At 60.2% G+C, this 19,878-nt stretch overlaps 2 protein-coding genes across 3 annotated transcripts; one reads left to right on the forward strand and one right to left on the reverse strand.

Moving 5' to 3' along the window:
* The first annotated feature begins 1 nt into the window (after position 1).
* Positions 2 to 16,677, forward strand: CPSF7 (cleavage and polyadenylation specific factor 7). Of its 2 annotated transcripts, none has more exons than XM_069857263.1 (10): positions 2 to 76; positions 1,180 to 1,298; positions 6,580 to 6,798; positions 7,916 to 8,019; positions 8,302 to 8,447; positions 10,497 to 10,905; positions 11,752 to 11,870; positions 13,341 to 13,506; positions 13,614 to 13,787; positions 14,456 to 16,677. In XM_069857263.1, exons 2-9 carry the CDS (start codon positions 1,245 to 1,247, stop codon positions 13,780 to 13,782), a joined length of 1,386 nt encoding a protein of 461 aa, XP_069713364.1. In that variant the 5' UTR covers positions 2 to 76; positions 1,180 to 1,244; the 3' UTR covers positions 13,783 to 13,787; positions 14,456 to 16,677. The 2 variants fall into 2 exon arrangements, with proteins under 2 accessions (XP_069713364.1, XP_069713365.1); XM_069857264.1 differs by having other exon boundaries at positions 19 to 40.
* Positions 16,678 to 17,340: 663 nt separating this feature from the next.
* On the reverse strand, positions 17,341 to 19,397 carry TMEM216 (transmembrane protein 216). Its single transcript, XM_069857323.1, has 5 exons — positions 19,324 to 19,397; positions 19,041 to 19,142; positions 17,972 to 18,064; positions 17,683 to 17,881; positions 17,341 to 17,596 (listed from the first exon to the last, which is right to left on the reverse strand). The coding sequence occupies exons 1-5, from the start codon at positions 19,334 to 19,336 to the stop codon at positions 17,581 to 17,583; spliced, it is 423 nt and encodes a 140-aa protein (XP_069713424.1). The 5' UTR covers positions 19,337 to 19,397; the 3' UTR covers positions 17,341 to 17,580.
* Positions 19,398 to 19,878: the final 481 nt, after the last annotated feature.

Here is a 19,878-nt window from a genome sequence, read left to right on the forward strand (position 1 = left end):
ACCGGAAGAGGCGCGGCGGCGGCGGTCGGAGGCGCTGGCGGTGAGGGCGGTTGGCGCGCTCGGGGCCTGCTTGGCGGTAACGGGCCGGGGTGGGGGGTGCCGAGAACCCCGACCCCCTCCCCTCACACCCCCGCGATGAGGCCGTAGCGGGGGCTCAGACCCGGGGGGAGGCGGCGACGCTGCCGCCGCGGGGAGCGCGGGGCGGGGGGGGGGGCCGTGGTGTCCCCCCTGGGGCCTCGAAGCTTGGGGCGGGGGGACGATACCGGAGTTTGAGGGGACTCAGGGCCCTTAGGCTTGGATTGGGGGGGGCTCTTGGCGTGGGATGGGAAGGGACAGGCTGAGGTTGCCCCCTCGAGGGTCTTAGTTGCCCCCCCCCCCCGTGAGAGGGTTAGTTGCCTCTCTGAGCAGGTTAGTTGCCCCCCAGAGACAGAAGTTTAATTGTTCCCCTAAGAGTGAGGCTGTTGTTCCCTCAAGAGTGTTAATCCCACCCCCCCCGAGAGGGTTAGTTGCCCCCCTGAGCAGGTTAGTTGCCCCCCAGAGACAGAAGTTTAATTGTTCCCCTAAGAGTGTTAATCCCCCACCCCGAGAGGGTTAGTTGCCCCCCTGAGCAGGTTAGTTGCCCCCCAGAGACAGAAGTTTAATTGCTCCCCTGAGAGTGAGGCGGTTGCCCCCCCGAGAGCATTAATCCCCCCAAGAGAATGGGATGGTTATTCCCCCCAAGAGGGTTAATTGCTCCCCTGAGAAGGAGGTTGGTTGCCCCCCACCCCGAGAGGGTTAATTGCCCCCCCTCACAGGAGGGTGGGTTTCCCCTCTGAGAATGTTAATTCCCCTCCTGAGAGTGGGCTGCTTGCCCCTCCCCATGGGAGAGTTAATTGCACCCCTGAGAGGGTTAATTGCCCCCCTAAGAGAGGGCTGGTTGCTCTCAGAGAGGGTTGTTGCCCGCCCCCAAGCGAGAGGGTTAATTGCCCCCTCCCTGATGAGAAGGGGGGGCGGTTTCTTCCCCCCGTGAGAGGTTTATTGCCCCTCTGAGAGGGGTTGTTGCCCCCAGGGGTTGCCAAAGACTAGGGGAAAGGGGTGGGAGGGGTCAGGTGGGATTGTCCTGGGGTTGGGGGGTGCCTGCAGGGAAGGGGGGGGCCCTTGAACCCCACTGACCCTCTTCTCCTTCTCACCCCACTCCAGAGCCCCTTCCGTCTTCCTGCTTGGCCCCGGTTCCAGCCCGGGCTCCTGCTCCCGTCTCTGGAAATATGTCCGAGGGAGTGGATCTGATCGATATTTACGCCGACGAGGAATTCAACCAGGTGAGGAGCGTGTCCGGACACTGAGCTGGGGGGAGCAGATCCCCCCCTGTTTTCTGGGGGAGCAGATTTCTCTTTTTCAGGTGGGAGGAGGACGGGAGACAGATCCCGCTCCTCTTTCCTGAGGGAGCAGATTCTTCTTTTTCAGGTGGGAGGAGGACGGGAGACAGATCCCATCCCTCTGAATTGGAGGGGAACAGATTCCTCCTTTTCTTGAGGGAGCAGATCTTCCATTTTCTGAGGGAACAGATTCCTCTTTATATAGGGGAAGCAGGACCGATTTCCTCTTTTCTACGAGGGAACCGACCCCTTTTTCTGAGTGAGGCAGAGCCTCCCTTTTCTTTGGGTAGACAGATCCCATTTTCTGGGAGACAGCAGTGTCAGCCAGCTCGTTAACGAGGCGCTGGAGTCGTTAGCATGGATGTAGCCGCGTACATGCCGAGCAGAGGTTGAGGATGCAACTGATGTTCCCAGAAAAAAAGTCATTCCATGTCCCTATGGACAGGGGCTGTTCCCAAATCCCGGTGGCTGCCGTGCTAAGCTGGGAATTTCACATCTTTCTGGATGTTCCTCCAGAAGCTCAACGTGCGGATGGGACTTGCAGGGAGAAATGGGAGAGAAATTTGGGGTGTAGCTGTTGGAGCAGCAGGTTTTAGGGAGTTCAGGGATTGGAAAAGGTGGATGTGATGTTCAGAGATGGAAAACTGTCATGGGAAACGCATGGAGAAAGGCTGGTTCTTGCTAGAAAACAAGGTGCAGGAAGTGGAACGTGGAGAAAGGAATGGCCTGGAGCTCCCGGAGGGCTGAGGAGAAGCTGGGAACGATCCATCCTTGGGGAGTGGGAGATGATGGGATGGGGAAAAGCGACCTGGCAGAAACCACGTGAACTGGTGAGGACTGCAAGGTGCTTTCTGCCCTCCGACTGAAGCACCGTTTCCTGGGTCCTTCCTGGAAAACTCTTGGAGTAAACCTGACTCCCTGTGTATTAAACCATCCCGTGGTTCTGCTGGGATTAACTGGAGGAGCCTCAGTGCAGGAATGGCCTCTGTGTGTGTGTGTGTGTGTTCATGGAATTAGCTTTTAACAGCATCTGGAATTGGGAGCAGAAGGAAGAGCTGGAGAGGGATAAGGGTGGAAGGTGCGGAGCAAGAAAATGCATGGGGTGGAGTTTAGGAGTGCACAGAGTAAGCAGGAAACTTCACTCTAGATGCGAAAAGGAAGCAGGGAACGCAGCTCTGGTGTTTCCTGACTGGAGAGACGAGCTGCGCCGTCTGGAATGACTTGGAGGGCGAGGGGAGTAGCAGAAATGAGGGATTTTATGGGCTCTCTACGGAGCGGTCCTGCTTGTGCCTGCAGGTCTCAGAGCAGGAAAGGTGAAAGCTTGAGGTGATGCAGGAATGTCTGCTGGGGAGCTGAGAGGGTCCCTGGGTCAAATCTGGCCTCGGTCAAGTCTTTGGGAGTAAAGAAATTAAGCAGCGTTAGGAGGAGGATGGAGCAAGCCCGGCTGCACAGTGGGAAAACGTATGGAATGATTTAACGGAGGGCTTGGGGTCAGGACACAGAAGATGTTTGACACAGCGAAGAAGATGGAGGCTTTGTAAAGCTGGAAGTAATTATGGAGGATGCCAACTCCAGCATCCCGCTTGCCTCGGGCTGCGCGACGGCAGGAAGGAACCCGGAGTGAATCCACACACGGGATCAGAGCGTGGTGGGAAGGTGCCCTGGCTGCTCCGTGGTCCCTGCAGCTCACCAGGAGCACCGATGCGGTTCCGAATCCCGCAGCAGACGTGGAAACGATGGCTGATAGCACTTAGCGTCTTCACAAGGTGCCTCACGTGGCTTTGGGGCACGGTTGCCATGCTGGGGTTTGAATAGCAGCGAGGGTGTGATGCGAGAAGCCTCCTGCTTCTGTGTTTCGATCCACAAATTCAGTGTGAGAGCAGCGAGGGGAGCGCTGGGGCTGTGAGTACCGCATCCTCTTCCCTTCGGATGGTTTGTTTTTAAGGGAGAGCATTAAAGATTGAACGGACCCAGAGGATCCCTAAAAACTCCCCAGGAGCATCCCCTGAGGAGCGTAACCGAGTGATTTTTCTTCACTCTGAAACTTGCAGGCAGAAATCTTCCAGCCTTGGGCCGTGTCCAGCGGCGCTCGGAGGGGGTAGGAGCGTGGGAGGTGGATTAACGGAGCAGCGGAGCTGTTTTCAGAATGAGTACAAAAATACTGCTCCCTGTTGAGATTCCTGTAACCTTTTTATCGGCTCTTGCGGCTGAAATAGCCGGATGTAAAAGTTAACAGCTTGCCTTAGAAATGAACGTGGCCATCGGGAAGAGTGTCTGGGGAAAAATGGTTCCAGTTTTATGTTTCTGTGACTCTTTGGAAGCTGTGAGCCCTTTCCCATCGCTTCCTCGGGCTCGCAAAGAGCTGTATCGTGTGTATGAACTTCCCTGGCTGCCACAGCAGAGGGGATATAACCACCTTGCGTGCTCTCTAGCAGAGGATGTTGTCCAAAATGCCTTTAAAGTCCTGGAATTAAAAATCTGGGAGCGGAGCCTCTGGTTTTTGTGCTGTACAGGACCTCCGTGTTGCTTCCGTGGGACAGATAGCAACGTAGTAATTTGTAGCCTGTGAAGCTGCTCAGCGCGCGCTGAATCCGGGCGAGCAATTAGTCTGGAGCTCTGTAGTAAACACAGCGCTCGCTGTACACTCCAAATTAAATATAGCTCGGAACAGAGTGGGAATTGGAAGGCAGATCTAGGACGCTCGAGTTCGCAGTGCACGAGCTTCCTCGGCGCCTGGTTGGTGCCGTGCAAAGCTGTGCAGCTGAGAGGAGACGCCGCGTGTCGCTCCTACGCTGAGGAAAGGCTCTGCTGGCCCCAAACCCAGAGTCTGAGGGTGGGTGTGCAGCCCCCAGGCTGGATTTGTTTGGAATCTTCTGCCCTGCCCAGGAGCGAGAGGCTGTTCTGTGGTTTTCCTCCACTGAACTCTTGCCCTAGCACTCTGACAGAAGGTGAGATTCTTCCTGGAGGAGCAAGTTGTGTCTTGTCCCTTTGTTCAGGGCAGCTGACATCCTGGTGAGCCAGCCCTCTGCGCCCCAAGGCGTGAGCTGGAGCTCCAGGGGTGGAAAAGCAACAGGTTTGTAGCTAATGGGGTGTGGAAAATTGCCCCAGCACCGGTTGCCAGTGGGTTAAAGCCTTGTGGCTCTGCTTCTTGGAGTATTCCTCTTGTTTTCCATCTCTTAGATGGAAAAATGCTCCAGGTTTATCATAGAATCATAGAATTACCAGGTTGCAAAAGACCCACTGGATCATCAAGTCAAACCATCCCCATCAATCACTAACCCATGTCCCTCAGCACCTCGTCCACCCGGCCCTTAAACCCCTCCAGGGAAGGGGACTCAACCCCCTCCCTGGGCAGCCTCGGACACTGCCCAATCACCCTTTCCAGGAAATATTTTTTCCTGCTGTCCAGCCTGACCCTCCCCTGGTGGAGCTTGAGGCCATTCCCTCTCGGCCTGTCCCTTGGGAGAAGAGCCCAGCTCCCTCCTCTCCACAACCTCCTCTCAGGGAGTTGCAGAGAGCAAGGAGGTCTCCCCTCAGCCTCCTCTTCTCCAGGCTGAACCCCCCCAGCTCTCTCAGCCGCTCCTCTTCTTCTCCAGCCCCTTCCCCAGCTCCATTCTCTTCTCTGCACTCGCTCCAGAGCCTCAACATCCTTCTGGTGGGGAGGGGCCCAGCACTGACCCCAGGATTCGAGGAGCGCTCTCCCCAGGGCCGAGGCCAGAGGGAGAAGAACCTCCCTGGCCCTGCTGGCCACACCGGGTCTGATCCAAGCCCAGATGCCCTTGGCCTTCTTGGCCCCCTGGGCCACTGCTGGCTCATTTTATGTCGGGCATTGCAAAGCAGAGCCCATCACCTTATCTTTATGGCACTGGTTATCCTTGGTTTTGGGAAGGGAGGTGTCAGTCCTGTTGTTTTGGGGCTTGTGTCGCTGCTTGGCTGGGTGGAGAGACTGGATTTGTGCAGGAGGAGTTTTCCACCTTGTCCAAGCCGCTGTGGTGGATCCCAGGAGCAAGGGGTGGTCGTGAGCCGACGGCACAGCATGAATTTGCTGTGGGGAAGAGCAGCGCGGTGTGGACGGAGCTCCTGGGCTGGGGGGAAGCATGGGGAGGCAAAAATGAAGTGTTGAAAGAGGGCACGGCACGGTGGCATGAGCTGGGAGGACAGGGATCTGGGTGAGAGGAGCTGGCTCCTAAGAGATAGTGGGTGCTGGATCTGTTTGCCTTGGCTTCATGCTTCTGCTTGCTGCAAACAGACCTGAGGTGAATGGATTGGGAGCAGCGCTGAGGAGAAGGACTTGGGGTGCTGGGAAGGAGAAGCTCAACGTGAGCGGGCAACGTGCGCTCCCACCCATGTCCTGGGCTGCATCCAGAGCCGTGGGAGCAGCAGGGAGGGAGGGGATCCTGCCCCTCTGCTCTGCTCGGGGAGACCCACCTGGAGCCCCGAGTCCAGTTCTGGATCCTCAGCACAGGGAGGACACGGAGCTGCTGGAGGGAGTGCAGAGGAGGCCACGGAGATGATCCAAGGGCTGGAGAACCTCCTGTGCGAGGAGAGAGTTGGGGTTGTTGAGGCTGGAGAGGAGAAGGCTGTGGGGAGACCTTAGAGCAGCTTCCAGGACTGAAAGGGGCTCCAGGGAAGCAGGGGAGGGGCTCTGGATCAGGGAGGGCAGGGAGAGGACGAGGGGGAAGGGTTTGGAGCTGCAAGAGGGGAGATGGAGATGGGATCTTGGGGAGAAATGTTTTGCTGTGAGGGTGGGGAGGCCCTGGTGCGGGTTGCCCAGAGCAGGGGTGGCTGCCCCATCACTGGAGGGGTTCAAGGCCAGGTTGCATGGGGCTTGGAGCCCCTGATCCAGTGGGAGGTGTTGAAACTGGATGGGCTTTGAGGTCCCTTCCATCCCAAATCGTTCCACGATTCCATGGACACTTTTTGACTCGGCTTGGCTCTAGAGAGCTCCTGGGGAATTGGGACAACTGGTTTGCAAACTGGGAAAGAAACTTCTTAGTCTCCAACATTTTTCTTCCATAGTCCCTGGCATGGTGGGGCACCTGTGGCAGAGCCGCACCACAAGGTGACTTTGAAACATCTCCTGTGGTGGTTGGTGTCTCACAGAGGATGTTGGAGGACTCCAGGATTGTCTTCCAGCAGCCTGTTGAGGCTCTGAACAACCCACAGATCCTGCTCAGAGGTGCAGTTTCACCCCCAGAGGTGCTCATGCTCTCTCCCCTGGCAGGACTCGGAGTTCAGTAATGCCGATCAGATGGATCTGTACGACGACGTGTTAGCAGCCAGCTCGCAGCCCGCCGAAAGCCGCACCAGCAGCTCGGAGCCTCCCCCAGAGATCCGCCAGGAACCCTCCCCCAAACCCAACAACAAAGCTCCTGCCATCCTGTACACGTACAGCGGCCTGCGCAACAAGAGAGCCGCCGTCTACGTGGGCAGCTTCTCCTGGGTGAGTGGAATCGCGTCAGAGAATCACCAGGTTGGAAGAGACCCACCGGATCATCGAGTCCAACCATTCCCGTCAATCACTAACCCATGTCCCTCAGCACCTCGGCCACCCGGCCCTTAAACCCCTCCAGGGAAGGGGACTCAACCCCCTCCCTGGGCAGCCTCGGACACTGCCCAATCACCCTTGCCAGGAAATATTTTTTCCTGCTGTCCATCCTGACCCTCCCCTGGTGGAGCTTGAGGCCATTCCCTCTCGTCCTGTCCCCTGTCCCTTGGGAGAAGAGCCCAGCTCCCTCCTCTCCACAACCTCCTCTCAGGGAGTTGCAGAGAGCAATGAGGTCTCCCCTCAGCCTCCTCTTCTCCAGGCTGAACCCCCCCAGCTCTCTCAGCCGCTCTTCTTCTTCTCCAGCCCCTTCCCCAGCTCCGTTCTCTTCTCTGCACTCGCTCCAGAGCCTCAACATCCTTCTTGTGGGGAGGGGCCCAGCACTGACCCCAGGATTCGAGGAGCGCTCTCCCCAGGGCCGAGGCCAGAGGGAGAAGAACCTCCCTGGCCCTGCTGGCCACGCCGGGTCTGATCCAAGCCAAGATGCTTCCTGGTTGTGCTTCCCTGCCAGGGGATCTCCAGACAACCCACCCATTCAGTTTGGGTCTCCTGTGGTGCCTTGTCCTCCAGGGAAACCCCTGAAGGGCTCTCTGGGGGTGCTGTTCCTCCTCAGTCCATGCTGACCCAGTGTCCTGAGCGGGGCTGGACCTTGTGGTCCTTGGGGGAGGAATCCAAGGTTGGATCTTGGGGTCCTCCTGATCCTCAGGGAAAAGGGGTTCATAGCTTTGAGGGGCTTCTGGCCTGATCTGAGGCAAGCGACCAGCGACTGTAGAGCCTCCCTTGTTCTGGCTGCTGCTCGCGCCTGGCTCTGCCTCCTTGGGGCTGCATGATGAGTTCCCTCCTCCCGTTGATGGATACAGGGACACTTTTTGGAAGGCTCTGTCTTATCCAGAGAGTAGAAACGTCTTGCAGCCGTGTCCAGGGCTCGAGGCTGGTTTTAAATACCCCGTGGGGGCTCTGAGGATGCCGATGTTTATAAGCCTGTGAGCTGAAACCTCTCTTCCCGTCTCCACAGTGGACGACTGACCAGCAGCTCATCCAAACCATCCGCTCGGTTGGTGTCTACGACGTCGTGGAGCTGAAATTTGCAGAGAACAGAGCCAATGGCCAATCAAAAGGGTGAGAGCCGAGCGGGAATCGGGGAACCGGGCCCTCAAAACCACCTCCTCTGCCTTGTGGACGGTAGAGAGGGCAGCTGATACTTTTTCTGGCTGGCCCAGGTGATGCGCAGCCCACCTGGAGCTGGAATGGAGGCTCCCAAAGAGCGTGGGGAAGGGAGGAGGGGACGTGGAACCCCAGGGAAGGCAGCGGGAGGTGGTGCTGTGGGGATGGATGAAGCCCTGTGGGTCCTTATCCTATTCCAGAGGGTGATGTCTCCTTGCCTGACCTGCTTTCCCGCAGGTACGCAGAGGTGGTGGTCGCCTCTGAAAACTCGGTCCACAAACTCCTGGAGCTCCTTCCAGGCAAAATCCTCAACGGAGACAAGGTGGAGGTGAGGCTGGCGACCCGGCAGAACCTGTCACAGTTTGAGGCGCAGGCTCGTAAACGTGAGTTGAGGCGAAGTCACGTGCCGGGTGCGGGGATCTCCGTGCCTCCCTGCAGCTCCCGCGGGCCCCGCAGATTCCCAGGCTGGACTCACCGAGACCCTCGGGGTTTGGGGAGGGAACTGCTGCCAGGAATCCCCTGTGGGTTGTTTCCTGTTGCTACCGAGTTTGATTAGATCCTGACCCGAGTCTTTATGATCCCCTTTTAGGTGCTCACACACTGCGAAGATCCCTCGTAGCCTCCTCCTCCTCCTCTCCAAACTGAATGGGCTTAAGCTCTTCAGCCTATCAACATAGCTAAGACCCTCCATATCTATTAGTAGCTCTTCTCTGGATCTCCTCCAGAATTTGTCCATCCCTGCGGAGGTAAGGTGCCCAACACTGGACTCAATATTCCAGCTGGGGCCTGGCCGTGGGCTTTCTACAGTGGCAATAGGTGGTCCTCGCCTCACTCCGCAGCGATGTGACTCCCCGGCCCCGTGCCAGGATGCTCCGCGGAGCTGTGAGGGATTTTCTCAGCAGGAGGGCGTACGAGGAGGTGCTCTTGGCCGGCTGTGGTCGTTGTAGATCCCGTGGCTCGTTTCACTCAAGGAAAAACCCTTTTTTTAAGCGCCCTGGCCGAGTAGCTGTGACCTTCGCCCCCTCCTTTCACCTCCCGTATCTGCCGTGAGCTTTTTGTTAGGCCGCGCCCGACCTGCCCGTGTGTTTTGGTCGAGCAGAGCATGATCCCTTCTCCCACCCCTCGCCTTTCCGGGCACGGAGAGGCTGAGTTTCAGCCTCTTCCCGAGGGCCGTGCTCTGATGTGGAGCTTTGGTGCTGGCACCGTGCTCCGTTTGGTGGCTGTTGGAGCCGTAGCTGCCCCGTGGGCCTTGAAGAGGCGACGTCCTCCGTCCCACCTCTCCTCTCTCATCCTCAAAACCTCTTTGGACGCAGCAGGGATTCTTGTCCATCTCTTTGAGGGCAGAATTTTCCTTCCTCCAGCTTCGTTGCGCTCAGCGTTTGGGTTCTACCCCCTTGTATTCCTCAGGCCTTTCAGAGCCTGCGTGCGCATCGCAGCCTCTCGGGGTCGTTAAACATCTTCAGGGTCTCGGCGATCTCTCTGTTGGGGACCTCTTGCCATTTCTTGGGGCCTTTTTGCTTCTCTCCCTCAAACTTGCTTGCTTGGCGGCTTCCACAGAGCCGCACAGGCTGGGAGTGAGCGTTCCTGGGGCTCTGTGTGAGCTGGTTCCCTCTTGGAGACACGTGGAAGCGGAGGCTACGTTTGGTTGGCTGAATCTTTTCCCTGGGCACCTTGAGCTCTCCTTGGGCTGTGGGAGGGGATGCTCCTAGCGCTGTGGGTGGGGAGGAGGAGGAGGAGAAGGTCTCCAGGACCTGGAGGCCCTTGCATTAGGGGAGGGGAGGAAGAGGAGGAGCTCTCCAAGACCTGGAGGCCCTTGCAGTGTGGGTGGAGAGGGGGAGTTCTCAAAGACACGGAGGTTCTTGCATTAGGGGTGAGGAGACATTCTCAAAGACCTGGAGGTCCTTGCACTAGGGGTGGGGTGGAGAATGTCTCCAAGACCTGGAGGTCCTTGCACTATGGGTGGGGAGGAGGAATTCTCCAAGACCTGGAGGCCCTTGCATTAGGGGTGGGGAGGAAGAGAAGGAGAAGGTCTCCAAGACCCCGAGGTCCTTGCACTATGGGTGGGGTGTAAGAGGAGTTCTCAAAGACCTGGAGGACCTTGCAGTATGGATGGGGAGGAGGAATCCTCCAAGACCTGGAGGACCTTGCAGTGTGGATGGGGAGGAGGACTTCTCCAAGACCTGGAGGTCCTTGCATTAGGGGTGGGGAGGAAGAGGAGGAGAAGGTCTCCAAGACCTGGAGGCCCTTGCATTAGGGGTGAGGAGGAGAAGTTCTCAAAGACCTGGAGGTCCTTGCACTATGGGTGGCGAGGGGGAGTTCTCCAAGACCTGGAGGTCCTTGCACTAGGGGTGGGGAGGAAGAGGAGGGGAAGCTCTCCAAGACCTGGAGGCCGTCTGGCAGCACCTCCCGGCTCTTTTCTTGTCCCGTTCCAGGTGTTCCGCCCCGAGCTCACTCTCGGGATTCCATGGACTTGGTGGACGGCCGCGCCACGCCGACGGAGAACGCTTTGCCTCCCGCCCGCGTGGAGAAACCCCCTTCGGTCCTGCCTTTTTTCAACCGCCCCCCCGGCGCCCTCCCCCTCATGGGGCTCCCCCCACCACCTCTGCCCCCCCCGCCTCCCCTCTCCTCCGCGTTCGGCGTCCCCCCTCCTCCTCCCGGCATCCACTACCAGCACCTCATGCCCCCGCCGCCCCGGCTGCCCCCGCACCTCGCTGTGCCGCCCCCGGGGGCCGTGCCCCCCGCCCTGCACCTCAACCCTGCCTTCTTCCCCCCTCCCACCGCCGCCCTGGGGCCTCCGCCGGACACCTACGGCAAAGCCGTGGCTCCCTACAACCACAGCAGGTGAGAGGGGGGCCGGCGGGGAGGAAAGGGGGGGCACACGAGGGAGTTTTGGGGGGTGACCTCCTGGTTTCATAGAATCATAGAATCACCGGGTTGGAAGAGACCCACTGGATCATCGAGTCCAACCATTCCCATCAATCACTAACCCACGTCCCTCAGCACCTCGGCCACCCGGCCCTTAAACCCCTCCAGGGAAGGGGACTCAACCCCCTCCCTGGGCAGCCTCGCACACCTTTCTGGGAAATTTTTTTTCCTGCTGTCCAGGCTGACCCTCCCCTGCTGGAGCTTGAGGCCATTCCCTCTCGTCCTGTCCCCTGTCCCTTGGGAGAAGAGCCCAGCTCCCTCCTCTCCACAACCTCCTCTCAGGGAGTTGCAGAGAGCAAGGAGGTCTCCCCTCAGCCTCCTCTTCTCCAGGCTGAACCCCCCCAGCTCTCTCAGCCGCTCCTCTTCTTCTCCAGCCCCTTCCCCAGCTCCGTTCTCTTCTCTGCACTCGCTCCAGAGCCTCAACATCCTTCTTGTGGGGAGGGGCCCAGCACTGACCCCAGGATTCGAGGAGCGCTCTCCCCAGGGCCGAGGCCAGAGGGAGAAGAACCTCCCTGGCCCTGCTGGCCACGCCGGGTCTGCTCCAAGCCCAGATGCCCTTGGCCTTCTTGGCCCCCTGGGCCCCTGCTGGCTCCTGTTCAACCAACCCCCCCCCGGGTCCTTCTCCTCCAGGCAGTTTCCAGCCAGCCTTCTCCTAGGCTGGAGCTGCTCAGGGTTGTTGTGCCCCAAGGGCAGGACCCGGCGTTTGGCCCCGTTGAACCTCCTGCCGTTGGTCTCAGCCCAGTGTTTGTGTCTCCTGCCCAGCCGGGAGCTCGGCCCCGCGCCTCCCGCCGTGACCGAGGGGGAGTTTGAGGAGATCATGAACCGCAACCGCGCCATCTCCAGCAGCGCCATCTCCAAGGCCGTGTCCGGGGCCAGTGCAGGTAACGGTGACCGTGTCCTTCTGTCTGTTCCGGTCCCCCTGTGTCCCTCTGTCCCTGTCCCCTTGTGTCCTTCTCTGTGTCCCTCTCTGTCCATCCATCCTCACGTTTCCTCATGTGTCCCTCTGTCCCTGTCCCAGCGTCTGTGTCCCTCTGTCCTGGTCCCCTTGTCTCCGTCTCTGTGTCCCTCTCTGTCATCCATCCTCGTGTTTCCGTCTGTGTCCCTCTGTCCCTGTCCCCGTGTGCTCATTTGTGTCCCCGTGTCCCTCTGTCCATCCCTGTCTCCGTGCGCCTGTGTCCCTCTGTCCATCCCTGTCCATGCACCTGTGTCCCTCTGTCCATCCCTGTCCGTGCGTCTCTGTATCCCTCTGTCCATCCCTCTCCCTGTGTGTTTGTGTCCCTCTGTCCATCCCTGTCCCTGCTTCTCTCTCCATGTGTCCCTCTGTCCATCCCTGTCCCACGTCTCTCCGTGTCCCTCTGTCCATCCCTGTCTCTGCATCTCTCTGTATCCCTCTGCCAATCCCTGTCTCTGTGTCCCTCTGTCCATTCCTGTCTGTGTATCTGTGTCCCCCCGTCCATCCCTGTCTCTGCGTCTGTATCCCTGCATCTGTGTCCCTCTGTCCACCCTTGTCTCCACGTGTCCCTCTGTCCATCCCTGTCCCTGCATCTCTCTCCATGTCCCTCTGTCCATCCCTGTCCCTTTCTCTGTGTCCCTGTGTCCATCCCTGTCCCTGTATCTGTGTCCCTCTGTCCACCCCTGTCTCCACCTGTCCCTCTGTCCATCCCTGTCCCTGCATCTCTCTCCATGTCCCTCTGTCAATCTCTGTCTGTGTCCCTCTGTCCATCCCTGTCCGTGCATCTGTGTGCCTCTGTCCATCTCTCTCCCTGCTTCTCTCTCCATGTGTCCCTCTGTCCATCCCTGTCCGTGCATCTGTGTCCCTCTGTCCATCCCTCTTCCTGCTTCTCTCTCCATGTGTCCCTCTGTCCATCCCTGTCCGTGCATCTGTGTCCCTCTGTCTATCCCTCTCCCTGCTTCTCTCTCCATGTGTCCCTCTGTCCATCCCTGTCCCTGCGTCTCTCCATGTCCCTCTGTCCATCCCTGTGTCTCTCTCTGTGTCCCTCTGTCCATCCCTGTCCCTGCATCTCTCTCCATGTCCCTCTGTCCATCCCTGTCCGTGTCCCTCTGTCCATCCCTGTCCCTCTCTCTGTGTCCCTGCGTCTGTGTCCCTGTCCCTGCGTCTGTGTCCCTGTCCCTGCGTCTGTGTCCCTGTCCCTGCGTCTGTGTCCCTCTGTCCACCCCTGTCTCCACGTGTCCCTCTATCCATCCCTGTCCCTGCATCTCTCTGTCCCTCTGTCCATCCCTCCACATCCCTCCGTGTCTGTGTCTCGTGTCACTCCATGTCCCCCCGCGGTGTCCTTCTGTCCCTCTGTGTCCCTCTGTCCCCGTGTCCCTGACCTCTCCGCTCCCCGCAGGCGACTACAGCGACGCCATCGAGACGCTGCTCACGGCCATCGCCGTCATCAAACAATCCCGCGTGGCCAACGACGAGCGCTGCCGCGTCCTCCTCTCCTCCCTCAAGGATTGTCTGCACGGCATCGAAGCCAAGTCCTACAGCTCCGGTGGCAGCAGCTCCTCCAGGTACGGAACACGCCTGGGATTCCCTGCACCCGCCTGGAATCCCACCGGCTCCATCCTTGGAATTTCCACCCCCCCACCAGAGGTGACCGAAAGCTTCTCTTCTCCAGGAAAAGACACCGGTCTCGGGAACGTTCTCCCAGCCGGTCGCGCGAGAGCAGCCGGCGGCACCGGGACCTGCTCCACAGCGAGGATCGGCACGAGGACTATTTCCAGGAGCGGAACCGCGAGCACGAGCGACATCGGGACAGGGACAGAGAGCGGGATCGGCACCACTGAGACGGGTGAGGATGTGCGGGATGGTGGGAGCTCCAGCCAGGAACCAGAGCTGGGAGGGGGTTGGTTGGCAGCGGCTGAACAGGAGCCAGCAGGGGCCCAGGGGGCCAAGAAGGCCAAGGGCATCTGGGCTTGGATCAGACCCGGCGTGGCCAGCAGGGCCAGGGAGGTTCTTCTCCCTCTGGCCTCGGCCCTGGGGAGAGCGCTCCTCGAATCCTGGGGTCAGTGCTGGGCCCCTCCCCACAAGAAGGATGTTGAGGCTCTGGAGCGAGTGCAGAGAAGAGAACGGAGCTGGGGAAGGGGCTGGAGAAGGAGAGGAGCGGCTGAGAGAGCTGGGGGGGTTCAGCCTGGAGAAGAGGAGGCTGAGGGGAGACCTCATTGCTCTCTGCAACTCCCTGAGAGGAGGTTGTGGAGAGGAGGGAGCTGGGCTCTTCTCCCAAGGGACAGGACAAGAGGGAATCAGGAAAAGATTTTTCATGGAAAGGGTCACTGGGCAGTGTCTGAGGCTGCCCAGGGAGGGGGTTGAGTCCCCTTCCCTGGAGGGGTTTAAGGGCCGGGTGGCCGAGGTGCTGAGGGACATGGGTTAGTGATTGAAGGGAATGGTTGGACTCGATGATCCAGTGGGTCTTTTCCAACCTGATGATTCTCTGACCGCTCCTCTCGTCTCTCCCTGCAGCGATTTGGCACCAAGTGGTTTTTAACGGACTCGTATCTCCTCACCTCGACCAGGACTCCGTGAGCGAGGCCGCTCCGCGCCCCCCCCGCCCCCTCCCTGCCATTCCCAGCTCTCCGGGCGCCCGAGGAAAGCCGCGTCCCGGCGGGATTCCCACCGACACCTCGTGGCCTTGGGGCCCTCGCTCGCCGCTCCTGCTGCTTCCCAGGGAGAGGGGGGAACGCCCCAGCCGCCCTGCTCCGCTCCGTGGACGCTCGGACCCAAAGAGAAATGGTGCTTTTATTCCATGGAGGGAGGGGTGGGAGCCCTTTCCTCTCCAGAGGGGGATGGAGCCGTCCCTGCGGAGCACCGGGGCCTGGTTTTCCGGATCCGCTCCCTTCCACGGGGGGCCTGGAGCTGGGCTGGGGGTGCCCCCCTTCTCTCCGCCCCGGCGTTCCCACTTCCCAAACCGCTTCCAAGCGCCAGCAGGGCCCCGCGCGGAGCCGGCCTCTCCCCCAGCGCTTTCCTTGTTTTAGAGGAAGCCTGGTTGTGTCCCGCAGGCCCGGATCGAGTTCCCCATCCCTGTGGCCTCTCCCAGGTCCCACCCGTGTCCCACCGGCTGCAGCGGGAGAGCCTGGGAGCGTTGGGATGAGCTGAGGAGACACGAGGTGTCCCACGGGTGTCCCTCCAGCTGGTGAGGAAGAGCCCAGGAGGGTCAGGATGAAGCGAGGAGGCAGCGGGTGTCCCACCACACGCAGCTCCCTGGCTGGAAGGGAAGAGCCTGGGAGCGTTGGGATGAGCTGAGGAGACTCGAGGTGTCCCACACGCACCTCTCCAGCCGGAGCAGGAGAACCCAGGAGGGTTGGGATGAGCTGAGGAGACTCTGAATGTCTCACACGCGTCCCTCTGGATGGAGCCGGAGAATCTAGGAGCGTTGGGATGAGCTGAGGAGACCCAAGGTGTCCCACAGGCATCCCTCCAGCAAGAGCAGGAGAGTCTGGGAGTGTTGAGATGAGCTGAGGAGACTCAAGAGTGTCTCACACGCATCCCTCTGGGTGGAGCAGGAGAATCTGGGAGCGTTGGGATGAGCTGAGGAGGCCCAAGGTGTCCCACATGTGTCCCTCTGGCTGGAATGGGAGAGTTTGGAGGGTTGGGATGAGCTGAGGAAACACAGAGGTTCCCACATGTGTTCTTCTGGGGGGAGCTGGAGAGCCTGGGAGCGTTGGGATAAGCTGAGGAGACTCAGGGTGTCCCACATGCGTCTCTCCAGCTGAAGCCGGAGAATCTGGGAGCGTTGGGATGAGCTGAGGAGACTCAAGGTGTCCCACACGCACCTCAGTGGCTGGAATGGGAGAGCCTGGAGTGTTGGGATTAGTCAAGGAGACCCAGGGTGTCCCACATCCATCCCTCTGGGTGGAGCAGGAGAATCTGGGAGCGTTGGGGTGAGCTGAGGAGACCCAAGGGGTCCTACGTGTGTCCCTCTGGCTGGAATGGGAGAGCTTGGAGGGCTGGGATGAGCTGAGGAGACTCAAGGTGTCCTACATGTGTGCCTCCAGCTGGATCAGGAGGGCCAGGATGAGCTGAGGAGACTCAGTGTCCCACAGGCATCCCTCTGGGTGGAGCAGGAGAACCCAGGAGCCTTGGGATGAGCCGAGGAGACCCAGGGTGTCCCACACGCATCCCTCTGGCTGGAATTGTGGAGCTCAGAAGGGTCAGGATGAGCCGAGGAGACCCAGGGTGTCCCACACGCGTCCCTCTGGCTGGAATGGGAGAGCTTGGAGGGTTGGGATGAGCTAAGGAGACCCAGGGTGTCCTGCACGCGTCCCTCTGGCCGCAGCAGGAAAGCCTGCGAGGATCAGGATGAACTGAGAAGACCCAGGGTGACTTCCAAAGCCTGGCCCAGCGGCATTACCCGCTGAACAGGGGAAAAAAACCAGCTCTGGAGGCCTTTTTAGATTGAAATAATATGAAAAAACAACAAAAAAAGCCCATCTTGTAACAAATTCCGAGGCGCCGGCTCAGCAGGCAAGTGCCGGGGGGTAACGCTGGGGAAGGGAATTCTGTTTTTTTACTTAACGACACAAAATTTTTAGTTTCATTTCCAAACAGTGAGGGGGGTGGGGGGGTAAAGCCCCGTTCCTGCCCTCCCCCGGCGAGGCGCTTGCCCCCCTCCTGCTCCCGGTGGTTTGTTTTGTCTTACAGATAGATTGGAAATTGTGTAATAAACGATGACGTTGTTGATCTTTTATACGGAGCTGGAGGGCTTTTCCTTTGCCTTCCCAGCGCGGGACGGGCTTTTAGGGGAGGGGGGAGAAGGTTTAAGGGCACGTGGGGGGAGGAAAGGGCAGCGCTGGGGGCTCCTCGGACACCTCTGAGGGGCTCCTGTGTCCCCTAGAACCAGCTCGGAGCAACAGGCTGAGAATTCCAGAGGGCTCCGTGCGCTCCGAGCTGCCCTCCAGCACCTCTGAGGGTTTCTGTGCCCCCAGAACCAGCTCGGAGCAACGAATTCCAGAGGGCTCCGTGTGCTCCGAGCCGCCCTCCAGCACCTCTGAGGGTTTCTGTACCCCCAGAACCAGCTCGGAGCAACAGGCTGAGAATTCCAGAGGGCTCTGAGGGTTTCTGTACCCCCAGAACCAGCTCGGAGCAACAGGCTGAGACTTCCAGAGGGCTCTGAGGGTTTCTGTACCCCAAGAACCACCTCGGAGCAATGAATTCCAGAGGGCTCCGTGTGCTCCGAGCCGCCCTCCAGCACCTCTGAGGGTTTTTGTACCCCCGGAACCAGCTCAGAGCAACAGGCTGAGAATTCCAGGGTGGTTTGGGTGCCTCTGTGTGCCCCTCGCTGCCCTCCAACCCCTCTGAGGGGCTCCTCTCCCTCTAAAGCCGCCTCAGAGCTGAGCTGGAAGCTCCTGAGCACTTCCAACCCAGGCACTGGGTAAAAATAAATGTTTATTAGAAAATAGGGAATTATTATCCCAAAAAGGCAATAAAAAACCAACTCGTTTTCCTTCTCTCAAACTGACCTGCACGTCACAAGCCCCGGGGACTGCGTCTTAGTGGATTAACCACCTGAAGCAGAGGATTTCTGGCTGGAATGAAGCTCCAGGCTGGCGCTGCTGCTTCCCCCTCTCCTCGCGTTCCTGCGCTGGATCTCAGTACAAATCCCCGCTACGAAGGAGGAAAGAGGAGGATACGTCGGTACCAGCTCAACCGTGGCGGCTCCAGCCCTTCCCTGGCTTCCCAGGCCGCGGTACCTGGAGGAGACGAGCGTGAGGCCTCCCAGGAGCAGCTCCAGGGTGTAGAAGAGGAGGAGGATGGCGCTCAGGATGGCTTCGAGGCGCAGGGCGTACGTCTGCAGCAGCAGGTAATAAGCGGCCATCGCGGCCGCCGGGACGGTGAGGAGCAGCCCGAGGGAAAGCGGCAACTTCCTCCGGCACAGGTTACCCTTGGAGCCTGCGGGGAGCCGGGAGACGGCACCGTCATCGCCCTCCCGGCACCTCCCCGAGGGGCTTCGGAGCCCGGGGGCACCGCGCTGGGTCTCACCTAGGAAAATGCGGGTGGCTTCCGTGCCGAGGTAGAGGAAGAGCAGGAGCAGGTCGAGCGCCAGGTTGGAGGCGGGATACGGCAACAGCAGCGCTGCGGGTACAGGAACCGCTGAAACCAGAGCCAGCGCCCGCGGGAGGCCAGGGGCAGCGCGGATCGGCTGGAGGGGCGGGAGGCTCCAAAGGGATCCGAACAGGCTGGAGCCATGGGCTGAGACCAACGGCAGGAGGTTCAACGAGGCCAAATGCCGAGTCCTGCCCTTGGGGCACAACAACCCTGAGCAGCTCCAGCCTAGGAGAAGGCTGGCTGGAAACTGCCTGGAGGAGAAGGACCTGGGGGGGTTGGTGGAACAGGAGCCAGCAGGGGCCCAGGGGGCCAAGAAGGCCAAGGGCATCTGGGCTTGGATCAGACCCGGCGTGGCCAGCAGGGCCAGGGAGGTTCTTCTCCCTCTGGCCTCGGCCCTGGGGAGAGCGCTCCTCGAATCCTGGGGTCAGTGCTGGGCCCCTCCCCACCAGAAGGATGTTGAGGCTCTGGAGTGAGTGCAGAGAAGAGGACGGAGCTGGGGAAGGGGCTGGAGAAGAAGAGGAGCGGCTGAGAGAGCTGGGGGGGTTCAGCCTGGAGAAGAGGAGGCTGAGGGGAGACCTCCTTGCTCTCTGCAACTCCCTGAGAGGAGGTTGTGGAGAGGAGGGAGCTGGGCTCTTCTCCCAAGGGACAGGGGACAGGACGAGAGGGAATGGCCTCAAGCTCCACCAGGGGAGGGTCAGGCTGGACAGCAGGAAAAAATATTTCCCGGAAAGGGTGATTGGGCAGTGTCCGAGGCTGCCCAGGGAGGGGGTTGAGTCCCCTTCCCTGGAGGGGTTTAAGGGACACGTGGCCGAGGTGCTGAGGGACATGGGTTAGTGATTGATGGGAATGGTTGGACTCGATGATCCGGTGGGTCTTTTCTAACCCCGTGATTCTGCGATCCCACAGCCCCCTGGGCCACCGCCCACGGGCACTTAGGGGCCACCCTCCACCCTGGACCTCAGAACCCGCCACCGTGGGTGCCCCAGGCCCCGGGGTTTCTCACCCTTGTAGACGAAGACGAAGGCCTCCAGGAGGAAGAAGGCGGCGCTGTACCAGCCGTTGAAGAAGAGCAGCACCTGCAGCGGCGCCGAGGGCCGCGGGCGGCCTGGGGAGGGGCGGTGGGCGGCCATGGGGTTGGGGTTGGGATCGGGCCCAGCCCCGCTCCCGGCCCCGCGGCCCCTCGGTTCGCTTCCCCGCGTTGTCCCGCTGCCCTCCCGGCCTCACCGCGTCCCCCGGCCCCGCTGCCTCCCCCGGTCCCGGCCCCGGCCTCACCGCCTCCCCCTCACCCCTAGGCGCCATCTTCCGTCTCCATGGTGAGAGCGCCGCCGCCACCACCGAGACTTCCGGTAACGCTAGATGGGGAAGCCGCACGCCGCCGCTCTCTTCCCCACTCTCTATGGTCGTGGAGGACTTGGGGGGGAGTTGGTGCGGGAAGCGCTTGATCGCAGGTTCGAATCCCGCGGCCGCCAGACGGGGCTGGGGGGAGCCCAGGGCTGGTTGGAACCCCACTTGTGGGGTCCCCCGGGTTGCGGGAAGGCACGGGTTGTGGGGACACACAGTTCTGGGGATCCAGGTTAGGAGGAGCCTGGTTGTGGGGACATCTGGGCTGGCTGAAGTCCCAGTTCTGCAGTTTTGGGGTCCCCGGGTTGCAGGAAGCCACGGGTTGTGGGGAGCCCCAGGCTTCAGGGACCCCAGTTGTGAGGAACTTGGTTGTGGGAAGCTCTTTGTCAGGATCCCCAGGTTGTGGGGAGACGTGGTTGTGGGTCCCCTGGGTTGTGGGGACCCCATTTGTGAAGACCTTGACGTTGTGGGGACCTCAGCTGTGAGGACCCCACGGCTGT

The sequence above is a fragment of the Phaenicophaeus curvirostris genome, chromosome 5 (assembly GCF_032191515.1).
Source record: "Phaenicophaeus curvirostris isolate KB17595 chromosome 5, BPBGC_Pcur_1.0, whole genome shotgun sequence".
In the NCBI taxonomy this organism is placed as follows: domain Eukaryota; kingdom Metazoa; phylum Chordata; class Aves; order Cuculiformes; family Cuculidae; genus Phaenicophaeus; species Phaenicophaeus curvirostris.

What these genes read in the sequence shown, in the direction of transcription:
- CPSF7 (XM_069857263.1), top strand. Translation starts at nt 1,245, where the DNA reads ATGTCCGAGGGAGTGGATCTGATCGATATTTACGCCGACGAGGAATTC. An exon ending in CCGACGAGGAATTCAACCAG is followed by an intron (nt 1,299 to 6,579) that starts GTGAGGAGCGTG and finishes CTCCCCTGGCAG; the next exon opens with GACTCGGAGTTCAGTAATGC. An exon ending in CGTGTCCGGGGCCAGTGCAG is followed by an intron (nt 11,871 to 13,340) that starts GTAACGGTGACC and finishes CGCTCCCCGCAG; the next exon opens with GCGACTACAGCGACGCCATC.
- TMEM216 (XM_069857323.1), bottom strand. An exon ending in CTTCGTCTTCGTCTACAAGG is followed by an intron (nt 18,065 to 19,040) that starts GTGAGAAACCCC and finishes CTGTACCCGCAG; the next exon opens with CGCTGCTGTTGCCGTATCCC. An exon ending in AGCCACCCGCATTTTCCTAG is followed by an intron (nt 17,882 to 17,971) that starts GTGAGACCCAGC and finishes GGCTCCCCGCAG; the next exon opens with GCTCCAAGGGTAACCTGTGC.